Genomic DNA, 23,001 nt, shown 5'->3' on the forward strand with positions numbered 1-23,001 from the left:
ACAGGAACCAATTAACACAGAAAACCAGTGAAGTGGTTTTATTGGCTTCTTAATTTTTTTTTCTTTACACATGTCTTAGCATTCCATGCATACAATATGAGGAAGCTTACTACCTCCATGTGCCAGTTTAGATATTGGTCAACAATATATCAGTTACATGACTCATTTTGTGAAGTCTTGCCCCAAATGGAGGAATTTGCATATCTTAGGGTCTTTTTCACAAGTGATGGAAAAATAGAGTGAAAATTGACAGGCAGATTAGAACAGCATCTGTACTGGTTGGTCTGTGGTGGAGACCAGAGAGCTACCCCAAAAGGTGAAGCTGTTGATATGCTGGTCGATCTGCGGCACATTTCTGCCTTCAGGTCATAATCTCTGGCTAGTGGATAAAAGAACAAGACAGTGGACACAAGCAGACAAATTTAGTTTCTTCTGCAGGGTGTCTGGGTTACCTTTCTATCTATCTCTTTCTGTCTGTCTGTTGAGCAGTTGTTTTTCAAATAAAAAAAAAATCATATTTTTATGTGTATAGGTACAGCTAAACAATTACAGTATTATGAAAACGTTTTCTGTCACTAATTTCAGAAAGTGAAAGTCTTCACATTGATTTATTGTATACCGTGAAATATTTCAGGCCTTTATTTCTTGTAATTAAGCCTGAGCAACAATAGTGCTGCAATGGCATATTGTTATAATTACGTATTTTAAGAGATGTCCCCGGTAACTATGAAAATCCCCTCCACATTGACCTTACTTTATCGTAGAAGCATGAATATTGGTACACTGGGTGCCAGAGAGTTCTTCTATAGAACCCATGCTCTACATCAGGGGTGCCCAAAGTCTGTTCTCGAGGGTCGGCATCCTGCATGTTTTAGTTCTGACCCTGGTTTAACGCACCTGCATCAAATAATGGCTTATTAGAAGCCTAAGAAGAACATTGACAAGCTGAAAAGGTTTTTACTACCACCAGGGAGAGAACTAAAACATGTAGGATGCCGGCCCTCGAGGACCGACTTTGGACACCCCTGGCTTGAATAAACTCTACTCAGAAAAGGACACTTAAAATCTTTATAGTAAAATGTACTTGCTGAGTACAATACAAATGTAAATATACCAAGATACTTGATAAATATATGTAGCTAGTTGTAGTGTATATAAACTGGATACAATTTAATTGAATTATATGCACTCAAATACCAGATCCAGACAGCAGAATAGAATAGAATGCATTTTATTATCATTTTACAAGTGTACAACAAAATTAAAAGCCCTTTTTCCAGTGCAGACATGTACATTAAAAAGAAGTGCATGTAAAATTTATATATACAAAAATTTACCAAATTTAAAAATACAGAATATGAATAAATATAAAATATATATAAATATTGCACAGAGGTAGTGTTGTTGCACAGTGTAAATATTGCACAGTAAATATCACAAGTGGTTACAGTATAGGTAGGTACCAGGGCAGGTATGGGGTGGGGAAATAAGTCAGTGCATGTGTGAATTTAGGATTGTTACAGGTTTTGGGAAGAAACTGTTTTTGAATCTGTTTGTCCTAAAGCAACTGTAGCGCTTCCCGGAGGGCAGCAGGTCAAACAGCAAGTCAATTCTTTGTCAAACATGAACTGCTGCATTTGTATAATTCCTCTGTAAAGTCCCCCATTTTCTTAAATGGATTTTACCACCCAAGTTTGTGGTTATATTTGTTTCATCCTTTCCTACCACACCTTTTGCTTCCTCTTAGCTTTTTATGAATATGCTTGGGTATTCGTGAAAAGCCAAGCATATTGGCTTTTTATGATTGTTCCTTGAGAGGCTGAACAACCAGCCTCTCAAGGAATGATAACTTTGGCTTATAAAGGGTGTCATTGAATGTCTTCTGGACATCTGTCCAATTAGCAGTCTTACCCATTATTGTATACAGTAAAATATTTCACTGTACAGAAATTGTAGGCTATATACTGTACAAACCCAACAGTGCAAAGAGGCTAGATGAGATTTGTGATTTAAGCCACCCATAGCCCTTCAGAGTTGTAGAGGCCAATGCTGCCGGGGACTAGCTCTTCAGGAAGGGCATGACATGATTTATTTTTCTGCTACTGGTATGATTCTGAAAGTTTTAAAAAGTACAGAGAGGTAAGGGAGAAATTAATATTGTCAGTTGTCATCTGCTAATGTTTTCTTCCAATAATTTAGCCCGCATCCTGGGATATGGACTTGAAGCTTTTTGCTGGTCTATCCTTTTTAAAGTTTTAAAGTGTCAACCAAGTTGATGAAAAAACTTGGGAGAAGCAAATTTTTGCCTTTGATGCAAAACATCCTAAACAGTTGTTCAACCTTTTACGAAAAGAAGCATTCATCCTAAATGAAGTGTTTTTCACTACATATTGCTACTATGTGTGAAAAGCATTTTAAAACGTCATCTGCAAACTGGAACATTTGCCACAGCAGTGTTAAACTCTTTATGAAGCTTTGCGTTTTGGGAATCTTGACAGTAGTAAAAATGTAAAAATATGAGAAAAGATTTTTAAGATTTGTTTAAGATGCAATCTACCTTTCTTTATTTCTGTCTTTCATTCTCAAACAAATCCCTTCCTACACCTTAGCTTGCTGAACAGCTTCACTGGGTCTATTGAAACGGCATGAGAGACAAGGGAGAGAGGGAGGGATGAGAGGATGGGCATGTGTGTATGTGTCTGTGTGCAGGAGAGAGAGAAAGACAGAGAGGGAGATGCTGCATCAACCCGGCATGCAGCAGCAGTAGCAGGCTGTGCTGTGGGATCCATTGTTCCATGTTTTTCCACAGCCGGAGCGTATTCCTTCCCATTCAAACACCACGGCAGAACAAGCAAAGAAAAGGACAGAGACATTAAGGGATCTCAGCTTTGTCTGGCCAGGATTATTTCTATTTGGGAACATTGTTGTGGACAAAGGAGGAACCACACTTCAGCTCTTTGCTGTTGTCCAGGCTTGCAATTGACTGCATTGGGAAGTACGAGCTGGCAGCGTGGTGGCCATGGGACCGCCTGGTGGAGCTCGACTTGTGCTGGGGGTTTTAAAACAACCAGCATGTCTCTTCATCTGGAGGTTATCACTGCTCTTTTTCTCCATGTGGGCACTTGATGCACAAACCACTGTAGAAACTAAACCCTTATACATCTGGCAAACAGGTATGAACCTTTTTCTTTTATCACCTACTGAAACCATTTCCAGATAAATGAGTCAAATAGAATTCCCATGAATTCCCAGTTCTTTGATGGATGTCCCATCTGCTACCCTGTTTTAATGATGTCAATGCTAAAATGTTTGTGCATAGCAAAGTTAAATAAAGGAGATTCTCTGTGTTCTTGTACAATTTGCTTCATTACAGGCAATTAATTGATACTGCACTTTGTAGCATTACTTCTGTGTATAAACTGTACCTTCATTTACAGCTGAAGTTTACTGCTGAATGTGGGAAGAGGTAAAGCACTGGAGCCATCTTGTAATTTAATGTGTTAACATATTTACTGCAGTCTCAGAAGGGAATGTCTCTTGACCCCCAAATGGCTGGTGAAGGTGTCAGTTGTGCTTCTTACTCTTTGGTTCTGCCTTCGTTTGAATGAATCCAGGCAGCTGGGACTCCTCAGCTGCCTTATGCTTCTATTTGACTCATTTATCACAGTCTGATGTGTTAATAATAAATTGTTCATGCACAATAGGGGCGTGTGGCTCTTTTCTAGGTAGGTTAAGAGAGTGTAACCTATAACACAAACACTCCATTAGATTTTATTGTTGAACAGGCAGAGGTTTTATTTTTGTTAAAATCATTTCTATTCAGTTAATTTACAAATCACCTTGACATAAATTGTAATGTTTATGGTAATACAAGTTTGGAGCTTCCCACTGAAGGCAGTAGAATACGAGAGTCTTTCTGCTTGTGGTGTTTTGGGTGGTGCCGGCTGAGTCTCATTCAGTGTGAGAGAGCAGCACATGGTCAGGAGGACAATACTGATGCATGGTCCAGTGATCAGAGTGAAGGAGGAGGCAGATGGGAGGAGGACAGAGGGACAATCATGGGAGCAGGAGTGAGGGTATGGATCTCTAATGATCTATTGGGATTGAAGTGCTCTTTTGGTGCAGCTGGAGATCAATGTTCTCTTTCTGTAGTGTTTAATCTTCTACTTTCTCTTTATCTTTGTATGAGTTTCACTAGGGTTCTGTTATCCAATCTCCTCCCCCCAACCCTAAAAAAAACAACAAAGGATGGGCTGATCGATCGAAATGGTCCAGGAAGTGCCTGTCAACCTATGGGATCAATGATAACTTTCTTCCATATTAAATCTACAGCTCTGGCTTGTTTTAAAAAGCAGTAAAATGAACGTGTGGATTTACTCTGAGATGCTTCTGCTATCAACATAAATATAATAGTTATTCTTAACTTTTAGCATACTTTACATCAGTTACTAATGTATTTTATTTTGCTTTATAAGTTTAATGTTGAAAATATTTATATCTTTGGGACAAGCCCAGTCTTCAGCCAGTGGCCCACTGTCCTCTTTTAAGCTTGTGCTGTTGGTCTAAGACGATACCACCCATAATTCTACAACACTTGTGAAAAATACTTTTTATTCCAATCACTTAATCAAAATTCAAAGCCTTTGTTGTCCTCATATATGTAAACAAGGAAAGTAGAAAAGTTGCCACTGAACAGTGTTTGTAATAACAAATCAGTAAGATTCTGAAGCAACTGTCGAGAAAAACCAACCAAGTACGACAATGCATGGTTTCCTGATTTTACTGATGTCACGGTGATGATTTAAATATTATGGAGATATTGTTTCAGATACTGAATTAGAATTTTATGTGCTCTTCTGTTGACATTTCACTATCAGTATGCAGGTAGAAAAGAAGTTTTTTAGATTTCTGCTAAATGTGAATCTTACAAAGGTGTTGTAATCATTTGCTCAAACTTTGCAGGTTCCAAAGCCAGCGTTTCAATATTGAATGTTTAATGTAATTTTAAATAAAAACAAAAATCTTTCACAAAGCAGAGAAAATGAAATACTGTGATTAGTATTCAATAAAATAATCAATTTTGATTTTGATAACATATGATTATTTCTGTTACGGTCATCGCATTTGTTGTATTCATTATTCACACCCTGTAGAAGGAAAAGCCTCTCCTGGTATTATGTGCTCTACCTCCCACCGTGTTAAAGCAGGGGAAGAGATTAGGGATCGAGAAACCAGAGCAGATTGGCCAGACAAAGTTAACCTAGATACAGTATAGACATGTTTATATGTTTCCTCTGGCTTTACTGCGTTGGCTCTTAGCTTACCGGTGGCTGCTTGGTTGACTGTCAGAAGAGAGCAGCAGCATTATTCAGAACAGCAGTGAAGCATTTTGGAAAGCATGTGTATTTTTGTCATATTTAGATCTCGGATCACTTTTACTTTGACACAATGTAATATAGATTTTGTTGTCCAAAATATCCCACAGGATTAATTTGGTGCTTTTTTGTAGCGTAAATCCTAGTTCACATGACAGGATTTTTATGCTGATTTTGTCCTGATTTTGCTTTTTGACAATCTTGGGACACATTCTATGATTGCTTCTTAAGATCATCGTAAGCGATAATCCTACCATGTGTGGCGTGATAAGACTGATCGGGTCCGGTTGTATGGAGTTAAAACTGTCTCATTATTCACAAATGCAGAGAACAAGATTCACAATTGTGCTAGCATAGCTCCGTAGCATAGCTCACTCACTTAAGTCGCTAGCTTGTGTTGATCGTTGCACAATTAAATCATCCATCCATTTTCTTACACCCTTATCCCATTGGGTTCAGGAGGGGTGCTGGTGCCTATCTCCAACTGTCAACGGGCAAGAGACAGGGAACACCACGGACAGGTCGCCAGTATTGAGACTGTTTTAGCTCCACAGAGGACTGTCTAGTTGATATTTGGAAACAGTGTGAATGTTTACTCAACATTTTGCGCAAGGAATAACAGAAATGACAAGGAGTGACTATGTGACAGGATAGTGTGAGGCAGAAAATCTGTGAAACAAATCAAGCTCCTCTGCTTCTCCCAGTGGTGGAATTGGCATCTGCAGGAATACACCACTCCCAGTCAAAAACAACCAGAGCAAGGAGGAGCATCAACCTCATGTACAGTATATGCTGCTCAATGTGCTCATGCTAACTAGCCTTAGAATTCACCATAGGCAGTTCTGGGGAACTAGCTGTAGTGTAGCACAGAGCAAGGGGGTGTATGTGAGCCATGAATACGCAAACATAATTAACAGCGGTATGACCTTCCTCCTTGGCTAAAATGAAGTAGATTGCTATTTATCCCGACTGCTCATACAGAGCACTGTATGAGCATTTCTTTACATGAGGGGCAGGGGTGATAGCATAGCCATGCTAGCCCTTCCTTCCATAAATCAAATACACAAAGAACAGATTAGTCCTTGTAGCCCAGAGACTCAGCAGAGGAGAGGCTACACTGAACATCAGACCACAGTTCACAGTAGTGACAACTGTTAAGACAAACGTCTGACATAAAAACTGCCATACTATACCTAGGACAGCTAACAGTAGTGATCTGATATTACAGATTTCCTTTCCGATCCAATTCTGAGATCTAATGCTAATACTTTGTGCAAAAAAACTTAATTTGCCTGTTAAATAAAAGAAAAAGTGTTGTAGTTGAAATCTTGACATCATAAAAAAAACGCACGACATCACTTTAATGTGTTCATTTAAAACTCAGAAGTACATTGACATAGCAGTCTTATAGCTAGGCTATTTTAGTAACAGCAAAAAATCACACGCAACTGTGAAAATGTTGCAAACTAGAAAAAGTATTTAATTACCCTACTGAGATAAATCCTTGTTTAATCATTAAGAACTTCTGTAAAATGAAAGCTGAAGTAGCTCTATGTGTGACTTCTTCTATGGTCTGCCATTGTGTCTAGATGTGTAAGTGACTGAGCAGCTATACGCTGCGGTTGGACATTACGTCCTTACGCATTACACACTTACCAGGTGGAAGAAAAAGTAGTTCCCATCAACCCTGTCTCATTTAGGAAAGATCTCAATAATTAGTTTCTAACGTGTTCCTTTTAAGATACATTGTTTAAAATGACTGAAGTGTTGCAAGTATTGATACTTAGATTTGAGAATTGATCTTAAAACATAAAAGTCTGGTATCAAAAGTAGCAAAGATGCATATCGAAAGATATACTTTCAATCTGCACATCACTACTTAGCAGCAGAAGGAGGCAGCATCAGGCCAGGTAGAGACACACTTTTGTTAGTGTTACCATTTATTCTGCTACAGATATGAAGATCAATTAAATTGCACTGTAAACCAAGTAATGACCAACTTTCCAATCAGAAATAGATGCACTCTACAGTCATGGCCAAAAGTTTTGAGAATGACACAAATATTATATTTTCACATGATCTGCTGCCCTCTGGTTTTCATGTGTGAATGTCAGATGTTTTCATCACATACAGAAATACAATTGCAATCATATTATGAGTAACAAAAGCTTTTATTGACAGTTAGAATGAGTTAATACAGAAAGTCAATATTTGCAGCGTTGACCCCTCTTCTTCAGGACCTCTGCAATTCTCCCTGGCATGCTGTCAATCAACTTCTGGACCAAATCCTGACTGATAGCCGTCCATTCTTGCACAATCAATGCTTGCATTTTGTCAGAATTCCTTGGTTTTTGTTTGTCCACCCGTCTCTTGATGATTGACCACAAGTTTTCAATGGGATTAAGATCTGGGGAGTTTCCAGGCCATGGACCCAAAATCTCTATGTTTTGTTCCCTGAGCCAGTTATCACCTTTGCTTTATGGCAAGGTGCTCCATCATGCTGGAAAAGCCATTGTTCATCACCAAAGTGCTCTTGGACGGTTGGGAAAAGTTGCTCTCGGAGGACATTTTGGTACCATTCTTTATTCATGGCTGTGTTTCTAGGCAAGACTGAGAGAGCCGACTCCCTTGACTGAGAAGCAACCCCACACATGAATGGTTTCAGGATGCTTTACAGTTGGCATGAGACAAGACTGGTGGTAGCGCTCACCTCATCTTCTCTGAACAAACTGTTTTCCAGATGTCCCAAACAATCAGAAAGGGGATTCATCAGAGAAAATGACTTTACCCCAGTCCTCAGCAGTCCACTCCCTGTACCTTTTGCAGAATATCAGTCTGTCCCTGATGTTTTTCCTTGATAGAAGTGGTTTCTTTGCTGCCCTCCTTGAGACCAGGCCTTGCTCCAAGAGTCTCCGCCTCACAGTTTGTACAGATGCACTCACACCTGCCTGCTGCCATTCCTGAGCAAGCTCTGCACTGCTGGTAGCCCGGCAAATATTAACTTTGCAATTAATTGCTGTTAAGCTGATCACTCTTTATAACATTTTGGAGTATATTCAAATTGCCATTATAAAAACTGAAGCAGTAGACTTAGTAAATATTAACATTTGAATCATTCTCAAAACTTTTGGCCATGACTGTAGTGGTGAAGGTTGTGCATTTATCTATCTATTTATGATTTATTTGATGGTAAAATAGATTTAAAAAAAAAAAAAAAACTGTCAGATAAAAAGCACAGACATTGGTTGTTGCTTCAAATTATTGTTAAATTGCTCCCATTGTCCTTTATCAGCCACGTTGTACCCATCACCTCTATGGTCAGCGCACAGTGTGTGGATTGACCAGAACAACAAGCATCTCCACAGAGTAAACCAAAGCAGTGATCAATGGAATTAGGAGGATCTGTTCCTCTGTCCGGTCACCTGCAGAAAGAGCACACAGGGGCAGTTGGGGTCAAATAAATTCCACTACCCTTCTCTCTTTCACCACCACACATAAAATACGTGTGTTTCACTATAACTGTAATCTCTCCCCATGTTTCTGCCAAACCTAGCTTGTGTACCTATAGTCTTAAGAATTGTATTTTTTCCAATGGACACGTTACCCACATCTACAGTTCCTGATTACATTAGTTAGTATGGCAGAAAAGGTTCCCGCTATGACTAAAACAGGAATACATTCTAATAAAAATATAAACACTCAAATACCATCACTTTCAAAGACAATCTGCCTGTCTGTTCACAAGGTTCAGGGGAAGAGCAAAGTACTCAGCATTCTTCAGTGCCAAAGCTGACTGACTCAACCTCTACCTATATGTACATACTTCTTTGTAAGTGAAGTAGGGTGAAGTACTTTAGATTTATTTTCATAGTAAGGCAAAGCGCCACATCTTCACAAACTAAGATTATTTTTCACACCTGTACACACATAAAAATAATGCAGCTAAAACTGTGTAAAACTTATATATTTCATACAAAAAGATCAAGCTTCGTATTATTGTTTGTTGTGTTTTTTTTTTGCATATTTCATGAAATTTCATATATTTCTAGTTGTTTCTGTTGAGTGTATATATGAAGTGTAGGCTTAGATGGAAATGTGTGGGTCAAAATTAGCACAGGTTTACAATTAATGTGGAGCCACATCTAAATGACATTCAAAGCAAGGTGGGTTTTTGTAGGAGAAAAATCTGTTTTCCTCTCTGTTTCCAGCTATGCGTGCAGATTATTTTAAAGCTTTTGTCTTTTTAAATACCTTGCTGCTCCTTCAGCACCATAGCTGGGGGTTGTACGATTAAAGTTAATGGAGGCAGGTGAAATTGTTTGTTTACACTAAGCTTCATCAGGTGCCAAATTGCAGCCATTATTCTGTATGGGTCTGAAGAGCCTGAGTTTAAGTGTTGTATTCTGCCTGGTGGGTTGCTCCACAGGGAGAATGTGTGTGTATGCGTGCACATACAGGGCACAAACACTCAAACACACAGGTGCTGGTACCCACCACGACTCCACCAAACTCAACAGGATGCCTTTGTCTCTCTTCTCCGGCTGCCATCCCTAATCTCCATTAACATATTCCCATTTCTCCTCTTGCTTATTTGACAAATAAAAGAACATTTTCAATACAGCAGTTTTTTTTTATTTGAGCATGCTTACAAAAGCAGAGTGATACTGCAATTCATCTTGCACCAACATCTTTAGTATTTTATGCTGCTTCTTCTGTGTTACCCTCTATGCTCCTCAGTCTAACAGCCAGAGATACACTGTTTAGCTTAACACAAACACACACAACAATAGGCTTTGTGTTGAATGTGTGTATGTGTGTGGTACGCCTCATTACTCCTAGTGAGCAGGCTGACAGTGGGGGAGGAGTGCTGCTGTCAGTATCCCACCTGCAGGCGTTGGACATGGAGAGGCTCAGTAATTATGCACAAGTGGAGCTTGTTCGATCCAGATACAACACCACTCCACTGCCACCAACACATCTGTCAGCAGAGCAGGCCAGTCAGCCCAGACTTTCATAAAGAAGACTTTCATAAAGTCATCTTCAAATGTACTTAGATGACTGGAAACTCTTAAAAAGAGTAGACTGTAGAAGCTGTTTTCCCTGTCAATAGTTCACAGATGCACATGAACTCCGCTCATGCCCCAAGACTTTTATGGTCCGAGACCAAGTCAAGATCAAGACCGGTGCCTCGCACAATACAATTTGAAATATGATCAAAAGTGCTTCTTAAATTGATCTGAAAGACCCACAGTCTCATAAGAACACCCAGATGTTAAATGCTTAGAGCTGAAATAAATTTAACCAATATCATTATCAATTCAAACTCTTCATTCTGCTTTGTTTCCATCTCTGTGCCACAATCCACGGAGGTCTTGTGCCATCCCTAAAAATATAACGCCCTGGGCAGTTGCCCATATCGCCCATGTCAGAAACCATCACTGTCTGCTACATTAAACAGGGCATTAATGTAATTGCTATAACGATAAACTATAACCTCAACTATGAACACTGACCAACGAGCAACAAGCAAGAAGTAAAGTAACCAAGTACAAGGCAGACTCCCTTGTACTTGGTTACTTTACCAAGTACAAGGGACTTGGTAAAGTAACCAAGTCCCTTGGTTACTTTACCAAGACTTGGTTACTTCAAAGTAACCAAGTCCCTGGGTTACTTTACCATTATGGTGGCAGACATTATGTCTGCCACCATAATGTCTGCCACCATGACATGTGTCAAAAACAAAGCGCAATGAGCATGCTCTTCCATTCTTGTGTTTTATTTATTCGCTAATTAAATAAATATCAATGTATATAATGAAATAAAATAATAATACCTGCTGCAGTGTATGCAGAGCATTACAAGAACAAAGAACGGCTCTCTGTGAGGCTCCAGTGCTATCGTTCTTAGTAAAGAGCCATTCAGAAGAATCGGATCGTTTGTGAATGTCATATCACTGTATTGCAGACTTTGGTCACAGCATTGTCCCATATATGCGACATGTCAGTCAACACCTCCGCCCAATAATTCAGCGCAGTGAATGACAACGTTTTTTTCATAGCAAATGCAATTTGTCCCTGTACAGCAGTGGTGTTCAAAGTCAGTCCTTTAGGACCGGCATCCTGCACGTTTTAGTTCTCTCTGGTTTAACGCACCTGGATCACATAATGGCTCATTAGAAGGTCTAAGAGGAACATTGACATGCTGAAAAGGTTACTACCACCAGGAAGAGAACTAAAACATGCAGAATGCTGGCCCGAGGACCGACTTTGGACACCACTGCTGTACAGCTAGCTTTGCTAACATCACGTCCACAAAGCTCATCTTTCTTTAAGCTTCCTCTAAGTGGTGGTAATAGTTGAAAATAGTCCAACCTTTGGACTATGTGTCACCGTTTCTGAAAGCGAAGCGCTGCTGAATTTACATGTCACTATATCCTACCATTTACAGTGGGATTCTACTACCAACGATTAGACAAACATCTTCTGCCGCTCAGAGAAAACCACTGCACACTGTGTTGGAGTGCCATGTGAGATGAAAGGGGGAGGCAATGTGTGACAGCGGTAACAGAAACACACAATTAGTATTATTGCTTGGATTTTAATCGGTATGTTTTTTGCATCTAGTGAAAAAAAAGATGTTAGCAAATAAACTGGACAATATGATGGCAATTTAGTGATATTTCCGCAGTTGTGGTCTTGACCGGTCTTGAAATAAAATCCCGAGTCCTCAACGCCCGAGACCGAAACCATCGATAAGTGGTCTCAAGACCAAGACCGGTCTCGAGTACTATAACACTACAACTAGCTACATATATTTATCAAGTATCTTGGCATATTTACATTTGTATTGTACTCAGCAAGTACATTTTACTATAAAGATTGTATGTGTCCTTTTCTGAGTAGAGTTCATTTAAGCCAGGGGTGCCCAAAGTCGGTCCTTGAGGGCCGGCATCCTACATATGTTTTAGTTCTCTCCCTGGTGGTAGGAATAACCTTCTCAGCAAGTCAGTGTTCTTCTTAGGCTTCTAATGAGCCATCATTTGATCCAGGTGCATTAAACCAGGGAGAGAACTAAAACACGCAGGATGCTGGCCCTCGAGGACCGACATTGGACACCCCTGATTTAAGCTATAGAGTCGTCACAGTTTTCTCAGGATTAGGAGGATCTGTAATTTAGTGTGACCTACATGGCCGATTTGTTAGGATAGTCTACTTTGCTTGAAGGCTGGTTGTGAGTCAGTCATATAATTTATTTACCATAATTGTGTTTTTTGATTATTCCTAAGAATTTTGTAACATGCATCCTTGTTTTGAGTTGTTGATGTTATTCTCCTCAGGTGAACATTATTAAGCATCTGCACCAGACAGCACATGGCTGTTGATTTGAAATAGGTATATATACAAGTGATGTTCAAGCTGTGCCTGGGATAAATCTTACACTGCTGAGGCAAGCAGCAGCTCCATATGCTACACAAGGGGCCATTTTTTTCAACTGGAACACCTGCCCCTGAAAATGTCTATTGAATCCTGGGTTCATGAGAGAATATGGATAGTAAAGAGAGGCTAATTTTTCAGCATCACTGTGAGTCCAAGTACACATTCAAATCAATGAAAGAAAAACTTAAAAGATTTGGAATGACGGAGCCACTGTCCACAGGTAGACCTGACACAATATCCACTGATGGGTCATGTGATGGAGACCAGGGGTTCCATCCCATATTGATTATTGATATTATGTTATTTATTTAAAGTCCAAATGTGTTTTGTATCAGTTCTTTATTTCAGTTACATTGTGACATTCAGTGAACATTCTTTTTGGGTTGGGAGAGTCGCTTTCTTTTCCTGTTCAGAGAATGTGGGGGAAAATGTCAGTTTGTTTCTGATTGGTTTAATTTGAGTTAATTGTTTGAGTACTTGCCTTTCTGGGTGTGTCTCGGCCAGGTGGAGCAGAAAGGGAGAGAAATGCTCCTGGAGCATACCATCTTCAATTATGAGGGGTAATACTCTGAGGACTTATATTTAGTTACATTTATTTTTTGATTGACCTTAGATTAGTTTAGATTTAATAATTTGCATGCATGTAAATATTTGTTGGATAATTTATTGATTGTTAGGTTTGTGTAAGTAGTGTTTGTTTCTTGTTTGTCTGTTTTTGATCACCCCTTTACCTGGTGGAACTTGCCTCAGGTATAAATGTCAACTTCTTTGTTTCACTGTGAGAAGGCAGTTGTTTCAAAGGATAAAGATGCATCATGTTCTTATTCTTTGTATGACGGAAAATTGGTATTTTAACAGGTTTGTGCACCTTTGAGATTCACTAATTATTAACAAAAAAGCTCCCTGTTCAAAATGGCTGAATTTTCCACATCTCTGATTTTCCTAATCTGTCACATCTGACATAATCAAACACAACATGACACTAAAGTTGCTAAGCAATCCGGCTAACCACATTACAGTGATTAGGGTTTCCTGTGCTAGGATTAACCCTCGTTCACTTACAGTGTGCAGCTGTAAGGTCTTGGAAATGTGCCACCGGATTGGCCTAAAAAGCAGAAAGAACCTCTTAACCTGCTTCTTTCTTTCTGTGACTTATTTTGACCAAGAAAAAAGTTATTTTAGGAAATACATGCTGGTGGTCTTGTATGGGAAGCATCAGTACATATTGAAAATTATAGGAAACTGTTTTGAAATCTTTTTGATTGAAATTGGATAAGCGGAAGAAAATGGATGGATGGATAGTTAGGCTTTGTGTTTAAGAATAAATGTTCAAATTTTTATTAACAGATAAGTCAAAATAACTGTTAAATGCCATTTCTCTCTGGAAGGTGAATCTCTCGGTGTATTTATAAAATCTGTATTTCTAAGTCATATAGTTTAGAGGAATTTATGAGAAGGCAAATGAGGTGCCAGAAAACAGTCTTATAACAAGAAGGACAGAGAGCGTCTCCAGCTTTGACAAGCTGTTGACTTTCTCTGAACCAGTTTGGGTCTGGCTGCAGGATCTGCTATGTCTCTTTCTTGTCTGAGAGTGGCATCACCCAGGTTCCATCTGCCTGGATGGAAGGTTATTCATTGATTTGCTCTTCATCCTGGGGCCAAATTTATGCGGTCTAAAAAATGACTTTACTGAAAGATTAAAGATCAGGGAAAACAATGAACTGAATCGTGAACAAGTGGATCGAACTTGTGCATTGGTATGTCTCAGCTGGTCATAGATGCATCGATGTGCCAACCTCTCTAACTGCTTGTGATCTCTTCTCTACTGCACAGCCATCCTATGCAAATAGGATGATGCTCTTAAAAAATTTATTCTGCTATTTTATCTAAGCTTTGTGTTTACTTTTCCTGTTTCTAATTAATTGATATATTGATTCTTTTCTGAGAATTTGCAATATGCCAGCTAAGAATGATCTTCTGGGGCCAGGTATTACTTTAAGCTCCGAGACTAATGAAGTAGAAGATTACATTTTACTGATTTATTATGAGACTAGACAAAGAGAAAAATAATCATATTTACTTTTAACTTCAAAGCAGACATTTGTGTGCTATGAAAGATGATTTGATTTGAGACATTAAAATGTGACAAAAAAAACTTATTTCTTAAAAAGGTAGTTGTTGGATAATTATTTTGCATCCAATCTAAAAGAGCCCAGGTATTAACTCCTGTGGGTCTACTGGTCTAAACTCCTTTGAATGCAGATGAGAGCAAAAGATGAAATTAAACAAGAAATTTATTAGTCAATGTCTCTTTCAAAGAACTATCCACTATTGTAATAATTTAAGTCAGAATACATCTAAAATAATAGTTTTTTTTGCATTAATCATGAATAAAGATGAAAACATTTATTAAAATGTTAGTTTATTAATAAACAAGCAGTTCCCCAAGTCCTGAAGCTGAGTAAGAAAATAACCATTTTTCAAACTTATCCACAGAAGACATTGTTTCTGCAAAGCTGAAGATGAATCCAAATCCTAAATTCATCAACAGCAGATTGTTGAGATGAAAACACAGAAAAATCTACAAAACATCAAGAACGTTGAAAAAATTTCCTGATGAATTTCAGCTTACACACAGGACAAACACACACAGGGAGAATTCCATGAAAAACACTAAAGTCAAAAATCCAACAGAGGAAGGCATTCTCCTATTTCATCCTGATCCTGATGATAGAGTTCAGTCCTAGTGACTGTGCTCTCTCTAAGCAGAGGTTCGGTGTGAGAGTTCAGAAGCAGAAGCGGCGCTCCATCTGTGAAATATTACTACCTGTAGCGGTTCAACAGCGAGAGCAGAACCAGCTCGAAGACTTAAATAATTTTCCAGGTTATTTGTTTAGCTTTCTGACCGTCATGCTAATCCGGGTAAGTGTTTGTAGCTGCGCACTGCTTTATCTGATCTCTCCATATGTTTTTTTTTTTTTACTGCAGTGAGCCTCGATATAACCAAACTCCGACAAGTAAGGCATGGCATTGTTCCATCAATCCATTTTCTTACACCCTTGTCCCTTAATGGGGTCAGGAGGGTTGCTGGTGTCTATTTCCATGTTCTGAGTGAGAGGCAGGGTGCACCCTGGACAGGTTGCCAGTCTGATGAAAGGGCAACACAGAGACACACAGGACAAACAATCACACGCACACACACAGGACAAACACACACAGGGAGAATTTAGACAGACCAATTAACCTGACAGTCATGTTTTTGGAATGTGGGAGGAAGCCGGAGAAAACCCATGCATGCACAGTGCAAACTCCGTGCAGAAAGACCGGGGCTGGGAATCGAACCCAGAACCTTCTTGCTGCAAGGCAACAGCTCTACCAACTGCGCCACTGTGCAGCCCGCATGGCATTGTTTTTATGCCATATTTGATTCGTTGTGTTGATGCATTTTGACATGCTTCACCCCACATGCATCAATTTTCCGCCGCAACACGCAAACTTCCCCGTTCACCCAGTGCATTATAGTTCCACACCACATCGTTTAGGATTTGTTGCTGCGCGTTTGCTCTTTCCTTCAGGAAAGAGGAGACCAGCTGCACAGGCAGGCTGCGAAATGAGATGCAGGTGATCGGTTTGTGTGATCGGCAACAAGAGATTGTGATCGGCGATTACCGATGATACACTTTTTCATGGAAATCGGCCGATTATGATCGGTGGCCGATCGATTGGCACACCACTAGTTGGCAGAGATCTCCTGTCACCAGTGGACACGGTGGTGTTTAAGCCTTCAGTATTAAAGGCAGAATTAGAGCAATGGGTGAAAATGAATCAGATCTGGAACTTTATCCTGAGTTATAGCAACAGAGGGGCCAGCATCAGCTGAATATGCTGTGTGCTGACACCGTTTGGACCTGCAGTCATGTTCTGGTTCAGTCTTTCCAGTCTTTCTGTGCGACTGTCTGCTAGAGGCAGTCTGGACACAGCAGAAAGAAGTTTAGTTGTTTCTTGACAAAAGGAGGTGTTGGTGCAGCTTTGTGTAAATGCAGATTGAAGAGGTGTTGCCTGCTGTTTTTAAAATGCTTGAATTACTTTAACTTTGCATAATGTTCAGCAGTAACAATTTTACATGAACTTGACTGGGTGGTTGTAAGACATGAAACAGAAGGCTATGAAACTGATGAGTAGTCTAACCATAGGGACCTTTAACTGATTTATTTACCTTTTACCACATTAATACATCAATGATTCTTGAGAATAGGGACAAAATGGGTTTTAATTTTCCCATAATTTATTTTTGTTATTTCTCAACCTTAAGTATGCAAATATGACAAATAATGTTTTGGAAATGTAAAGATGCTAAGGCACAGGCTCCCAGTTGCAACATTTAAAAAAAGAAATTACATTTTTAATCGACCTGACCTAGAAAGTTGTCATCACCATCTGACAAAAATAAATAAATAATTTTTAATGACCATAATAGTGATATTTTTACTCATTTTACAGACAAATGCTTCTCAAGAAACAAAATAAATATTATTTAAAACAAAAAACAACAAAAGGCCATCTGACGAAGTTGACAGAACTGAATGTGGTGACAAACTAGTGAGTAAAAAGAAAAACTTGGTACATGTGAAGTAATGCAATTTATGTAAAATACATTAAAATGAATTAATTGCACTTTTAAGTGAGATTTGACAATTTCACTGAAAGAGTCATAAAAACTCTGATGAGTTGACATCTGACGGAGTTGACAAAAAGCCAAACTACCTCAATTTATATGATGTTATTCTGAAGGAGGCTATGTTGTAGCTCATCAGGTCCATGAAATCTTTATAATATACCAAAATTAAGCTTTTATTTCACAAAATTTCAAAGTTTTGTAAATTGTCAGTTATGGTGTTGACACATCATGGTTGTGACGAGCAACTTAAGAATAAAAAGAAGGAAAAACTAAAGAATAACTTAAGCTAAACAGAGCTAACTAGCCCTCTTAGCAAAGAAAAGAGAAAGGAAGTAGTCATGGGGTCCTCAGAAGTTCTGGTGCCCCCCAATAATGCCTAATTTTTTTTACATTCTAGGGACAAATTTCAATGGAGTTGGAAAATATATAAAAATGCTTTTTAATTCAATTTATTGATACCTTTATAATTATTTATATGACTACTTATACTTAATTGTCATAATATATAATTTTAGTATTATTTTAGTTTTGAACTATTATAATGTATTGACTTCTGCTCCTGGACAAGGGCTTTTACAGGCATCATCCACTGACTGCAATGTTTAAAATAAAAAAACATTCAGCAAATACCTGGAAAATATACATTGTTGTGCTCACATGACCCAGGTTAGTTTAGTCAGATATTTGAAAAAATTATATTTTGTGTATATTCAAATTTTGTGCTTTATCCATAGGACCTGTTTTGTCCCTATTCCCAAGAATCACTGACATAATAAACCTTTGTAATCATATGACTGAATGATGTCCAGCTTACTCATCCCTTTATCTGACAGACATGTTGCTGCACTCAAGAATCTAAGTAGAAAGGACTAGAATATGCCTAGTGCGGTTCAGGGGGAAGGCATGAATTCTTTATCATACATATCACACAATACAATTCTCCAAATAGCAAAATGTTTTTCTCACTTCCCTGTAAACTGTTTAGCTTCCTTTACTTGGACATAAATAATGTAGAATTATAGAATCAAACATGTAATTCACTCATTTACACATTCAGGCATTTACTACTTCGCAGGCCCACAGGGAGCTGAGGGCAGCAGATATTTCAGATTATAATTAATGAATTATATGCTTTACTAAATGCTGCGGTAGAGTTGCTTCTTCAATCAACAAACTCAGACGTCAGACATCTTCCACACAACTCTGACAATAATCTTTATGGCAAACTCAGGGTTTCTTAAAAATAAGTTTGAAACTCAGATTAATTAAATTGTGTCAATTCACAATAAAAGTCAAAACATGGAAAATAAAATAAACAAACAAACCCATTTTATATGTAGTTACATTCAATCCAGGTTAAATTGGTAAATTCCGACTGATGACATTCAAAGTAATTCCAAACACAGCCTGGTGTGAATTGAATTGAATTTATATGCTGACTCAATCCAGATTATGATTTTGGGACCTGGAGCTGATCCTAGAAGCCAACAGATTATAGACAAGGCATGCGCTCAATATTTTATATCGTCATTGCCGGAGCAATGAAAAGCATTCAACCATGATGGTACTTCATCATGTAATTCTGTCACAAAAAAAGCTTTTTTCTTCCTGAGAAAACCCTAGAGAACACTGGAGAACCCTGCCAGTTAGGAGATTTAAACTAGCAACCTTCTTCCTGTAAGGAAACAGTGGCCGTAGCTAAAAACGGTCTACTGCTCACTTGTATTCTCTGTGTTGCATCCATTTCCAGCTATATTGTCTTTTTATTAGAATTCAATTCTGTTCAATTTTATAACGGTTTTAACCTCCATCCATCCATTTTCTGTACACCCTTGTCCCTTAGTGGGGTCGGGACGGTTGCTGGTGTCTATCTCCAGCTAACGTTTCAGGCGAGAGGCGGGGTCAGCCTGGACAGGTCACCAGTCTGTCGCAGGGCCAGTTTTAACCTCTAAAATGGAGAAAATATTCTATTCTATGTGAGATAGTTCTTCATGTTTTTCAAAGACTATCCAGCAGGAACTTACTCTGGACATTAAACTGAAATCACATGGTTGTGCTTGTCAACAAGATTAAAAAGTAATAGTGGAGGGGTGCTCTGGTGGTGCAGGGGCAAAGCACAACCCATGTATTGAGGCCCCAGCCCTCATGCCGGTGGTCGCAGGCTCGATTCCCAGTCTGGCGACATTTGCCGCATGCCTTCCCCCTCTCTCATTACCCTCTTCCCTGTCAAACTACCTTCAAATAAAGGCCACTAGAGCCAACAAAAAAAAAGTAATAGTGGACATGTTAGTATGAACACCCATTTTAATTTGACATTATATAATATTCATTGTACATTATTTGTCCAACTAATGCCACACTGCACACACATTGTGTCCTTATATCAAGTTTTCCAGATTTTAATCATGTTTCTATTTACGGTTTGTCAAAATGAAACTTTGGAGTTTGTCAATGCAAAGCTTCACACTTCCCCTTATGGACTGGTTTGAACTTGTCCACCTTACCACTTTTCCATTATGTTTTGAAAGTTGGAAGGGTGAAGTTTGGGTACATTGGTTGTTTATCTTTGTTCTTTGATGAATTAGGAGAAGTGATGCCACAATCTAGTTTTTAAAATGGATTTTGTAATGGTACACTGCAAAAATATAGTCCAAAGCATGAGATCACATTCACCAAGGCAAGTCCCCCACCTGACCTTTGCTCGCCGAATGTTTTTGAGAGTTGACACTGTGTGTTACTCTAATCTTCATTGTTTTTTTTTCTAATTTCTTCATCTGCTATTACTCCATCCTGATTGGTACACTGCACTGACTGCGCGGCTGTTTCCTTAGTAACACTTCCTGCTTGTTTATTTTTCACACCTCGAAGATCCTTGAAGGACTGAAGAGATGGAAAACAAAAATGTTGAACTTAGCATAACTCCATGTTTGCTATTATTGAAGAAAATTTTAGGTTATAATATATTTTTGGAAAATCTCTGGCTCAATCTTCTTCTCACGGATCCCAGGTTCTCCCGGCGGGCCAAAGTGAAGCCACACAGAAAACAACAATGAGTGTAAGACGTCACAGAATTTCAGAGTTTAATCCAATAGCAGACAACGTATGAAATTACAACAGAAACTACAGAACAACAGAGACATACATTCATTTACCTGAGACAAATGGAAAAGAAGAAGAAAGAAAGAAAAGCAAAGACGTCTTTGGAGAATTGCAAGAGCAAATCTGATTTGTTACTCCTGTGTCCAAAGTTTTATAGTAAAGGCATATTCTTGTCTTTAATTTAGTCAAATAAGGCATATCTTTGCTTATCCAACCAGGAGCTGTCACTGACCCTCTTTAAAGTTAGAAACTCCTTGCAATTTGTTTTCAAGATCAAACACCAGTTGTCACCTTTATCTAAACAAAGTGAAAGCAGAGCTTCTCCTGGACTCCTGCTGTTTTATGGCTTTTCACAGATCAGTGTGAAGCTGGATCTTCTCCTGATTGTTTCCCTTACAGACAAAAGGCAGTTCAAAAGATCTTAGCAAACAGTCTGCTGTAACTACAGGTAACATAAAGGTCAATAAGGCAAAATAAGTTATTAATCTGAAAACTATAATTAGGCTATTTCAATCAAGACATGTTAAGTTTTAAAACTAGCATATTTTAAATGTATTTTCTTAACACTATGTAATGTGGTTTTTATTCCCATCCATTGCATACTTCCTGTTATCCTTCATTATTGTCATCTTCCTGAAATAATGGCCTACATCATTTTTTGACACAATTAACTTGGACCAAAAAAAAAATCACCACCTCTTTCTTTCCAGAAAATGTTTTAGGCAAAAAAAGAGAAAAAAAAAAACACTTTTAGCCAAAAAAGACATTATTTTATGAAGGTGACAATGTATATGTATGTATTTTGAATATCCTTTATGTAAGACAAATCATCATCACATCTGTTTTGGTGTTTTCTGATGAATGTTTGGTGTCATTGTCAATTTTTCTGAACAAACATAAAAATATCCTTGCAATCTGCAGCAAAGTGGATGCAAGTCAGATTATTTTTGTTATATGGTCATAGTTGGTTTTGTCAGAAATATATTCTCTAATATGTAAATCTCCCTTCCAAGATTCATAAAGTAATTTTATTCAACTGGATAATCAATATTGAATAAGCATAATCCAAAATAAACAAACAAACAAACAATATTTAGAAAGCTGTTTCAAGTATCAGCCTCCGTGTGAGTTCCTTTTGCCCTTCAGTTTCTCTGCATTATTTGTCTTCTAGGATCAGCGACAAAATATCAGTTTTATCAAATAGCTGCCTTTCATTAAAGCAGAGCCATCTGCTCGTGTTCCTCCATGATTGTCAGTCAATTGGCAGAATTGTGCATGCAAAGCCCAGTTTAAAGCAGAGGGATGGCGATCAAAGGTAGCCACTGACCCATCCCCCTTCGCCTGTTTCCTTTCAGGTTTTTCTGCAGTCTCAGGGGATCTAACATAAAAGCTGGCAATGCCTTGTCCTCCACTCCACTAAATCAGAGTGGAATATTCAGAAATTGGAATTTTTGCACAAATGCTGAACCCAACAACTCCCCCATCACTAGATTTCTGCTGATGTTTGGGGTTTTCTCTAATGAGACCAAGCCAGACAGTGCAGCCAAGGAAACACAAGAAATGCTAATGCTGATGTGCTCTGGAAAGCCAAATTGGAGACAAAAAAACATCAACAAAGAATAATTAAACCATCAGTACATTCCATCTGGTTTTATTAAACAGACAATTCTTTCAGTGCCACAGAGAACTTTGTATTGTGATGTAAAAATCACATTAGGTCATAAACCTTAAAAGTGAAAAGGCAGTAATGCATGAAAAAAGACGTTTTATAACTTCAAACACATCAACTGTGCATCACTCCCCATACACTTGTCATGCTGCCACATTTAGAGGCTGTAGATTTGGTTTTATAAATTACCATAAAAGAGTTGAAAGCAGAAATATTTTTGGCTGTTCACCTTATCATATTGTACCTGCTCAAAAAAGTGGAATGCGTTTTTGACATTTTGAAGGTGGATTTAGGAAAATGATTTCATCATACCAACCTCAAATTAATTCTTGAAAATTAGTGACTCTTTGGTCTGTGATAATAGTTTAAAACATGTAAAAGTAAATGTATGATATGTTGAATGAATTATTAGCTGAATATTAGGGAAATTTTACATTTATTGAATATTTCTTAATTGAACTAGATATTATGAACACTATGTAAAAAGTCTCACATTAAATATAAGTAACCTTTTTCTGTTTCTGTCAGCTATGATTAACAAAATTATTTCTACTTCCTGAATACCAGAATTATGATTTAGATTTTTTAAATTTATTTCTTCAGTCATATGTTTAAAGACATTTTCTCAATATTCAGGAGAAATACCTGACATGTCAGAGGTATTTCTCTAAGCTACTAACACTCAACTAAATGAGTAAGTAAAAAATATTAAGGAAAAATGAAAACGAATGAACTAACACCAAT

At 38.2% G+C, this 23,001-nt stretch overlaps 1 protein-coding gene across 1 annotated transcript in view; it reads left to right on the forward strand.

Annotated features, from left to right (window-relative positions):
• Positions 1–2,708: 2,708 nt before the first annotated feature.
• thsd7aa (thrombospondin, type I, domain containing 7Aa) overlaps positions 2,709–23,001 on the forward strand; it is a 132,289-nt gene continuing 111,996 nt past the window's right edge. Inside the window, exon 1 of the mRNA XM_008421220.3 lies at positions 2,709–3,173. Within this exon, the coding sequence (XP_008419442.1) occupies positions 3,020–3,173 (154 nt within the window). The 5' untranslated portion in view covers positions 2,709–3,019. The remainder of the gene's footprint in view (positions 3,174–23,001) is intronic.

Source organism: Poecilia reticulata, chromosome 11 (genome assembly GCF_904066995.2).
Source record: "Poecilia reticulata chromosome 11, P_reticulata-male-v2, whole genome shotgun sequence".
NCBI lineage: Eukaryota > Metazoa > Chordata > Actinopteri > Cyprinodontiformes > Poeciliidae > Poecilia > Poecilia reticulata.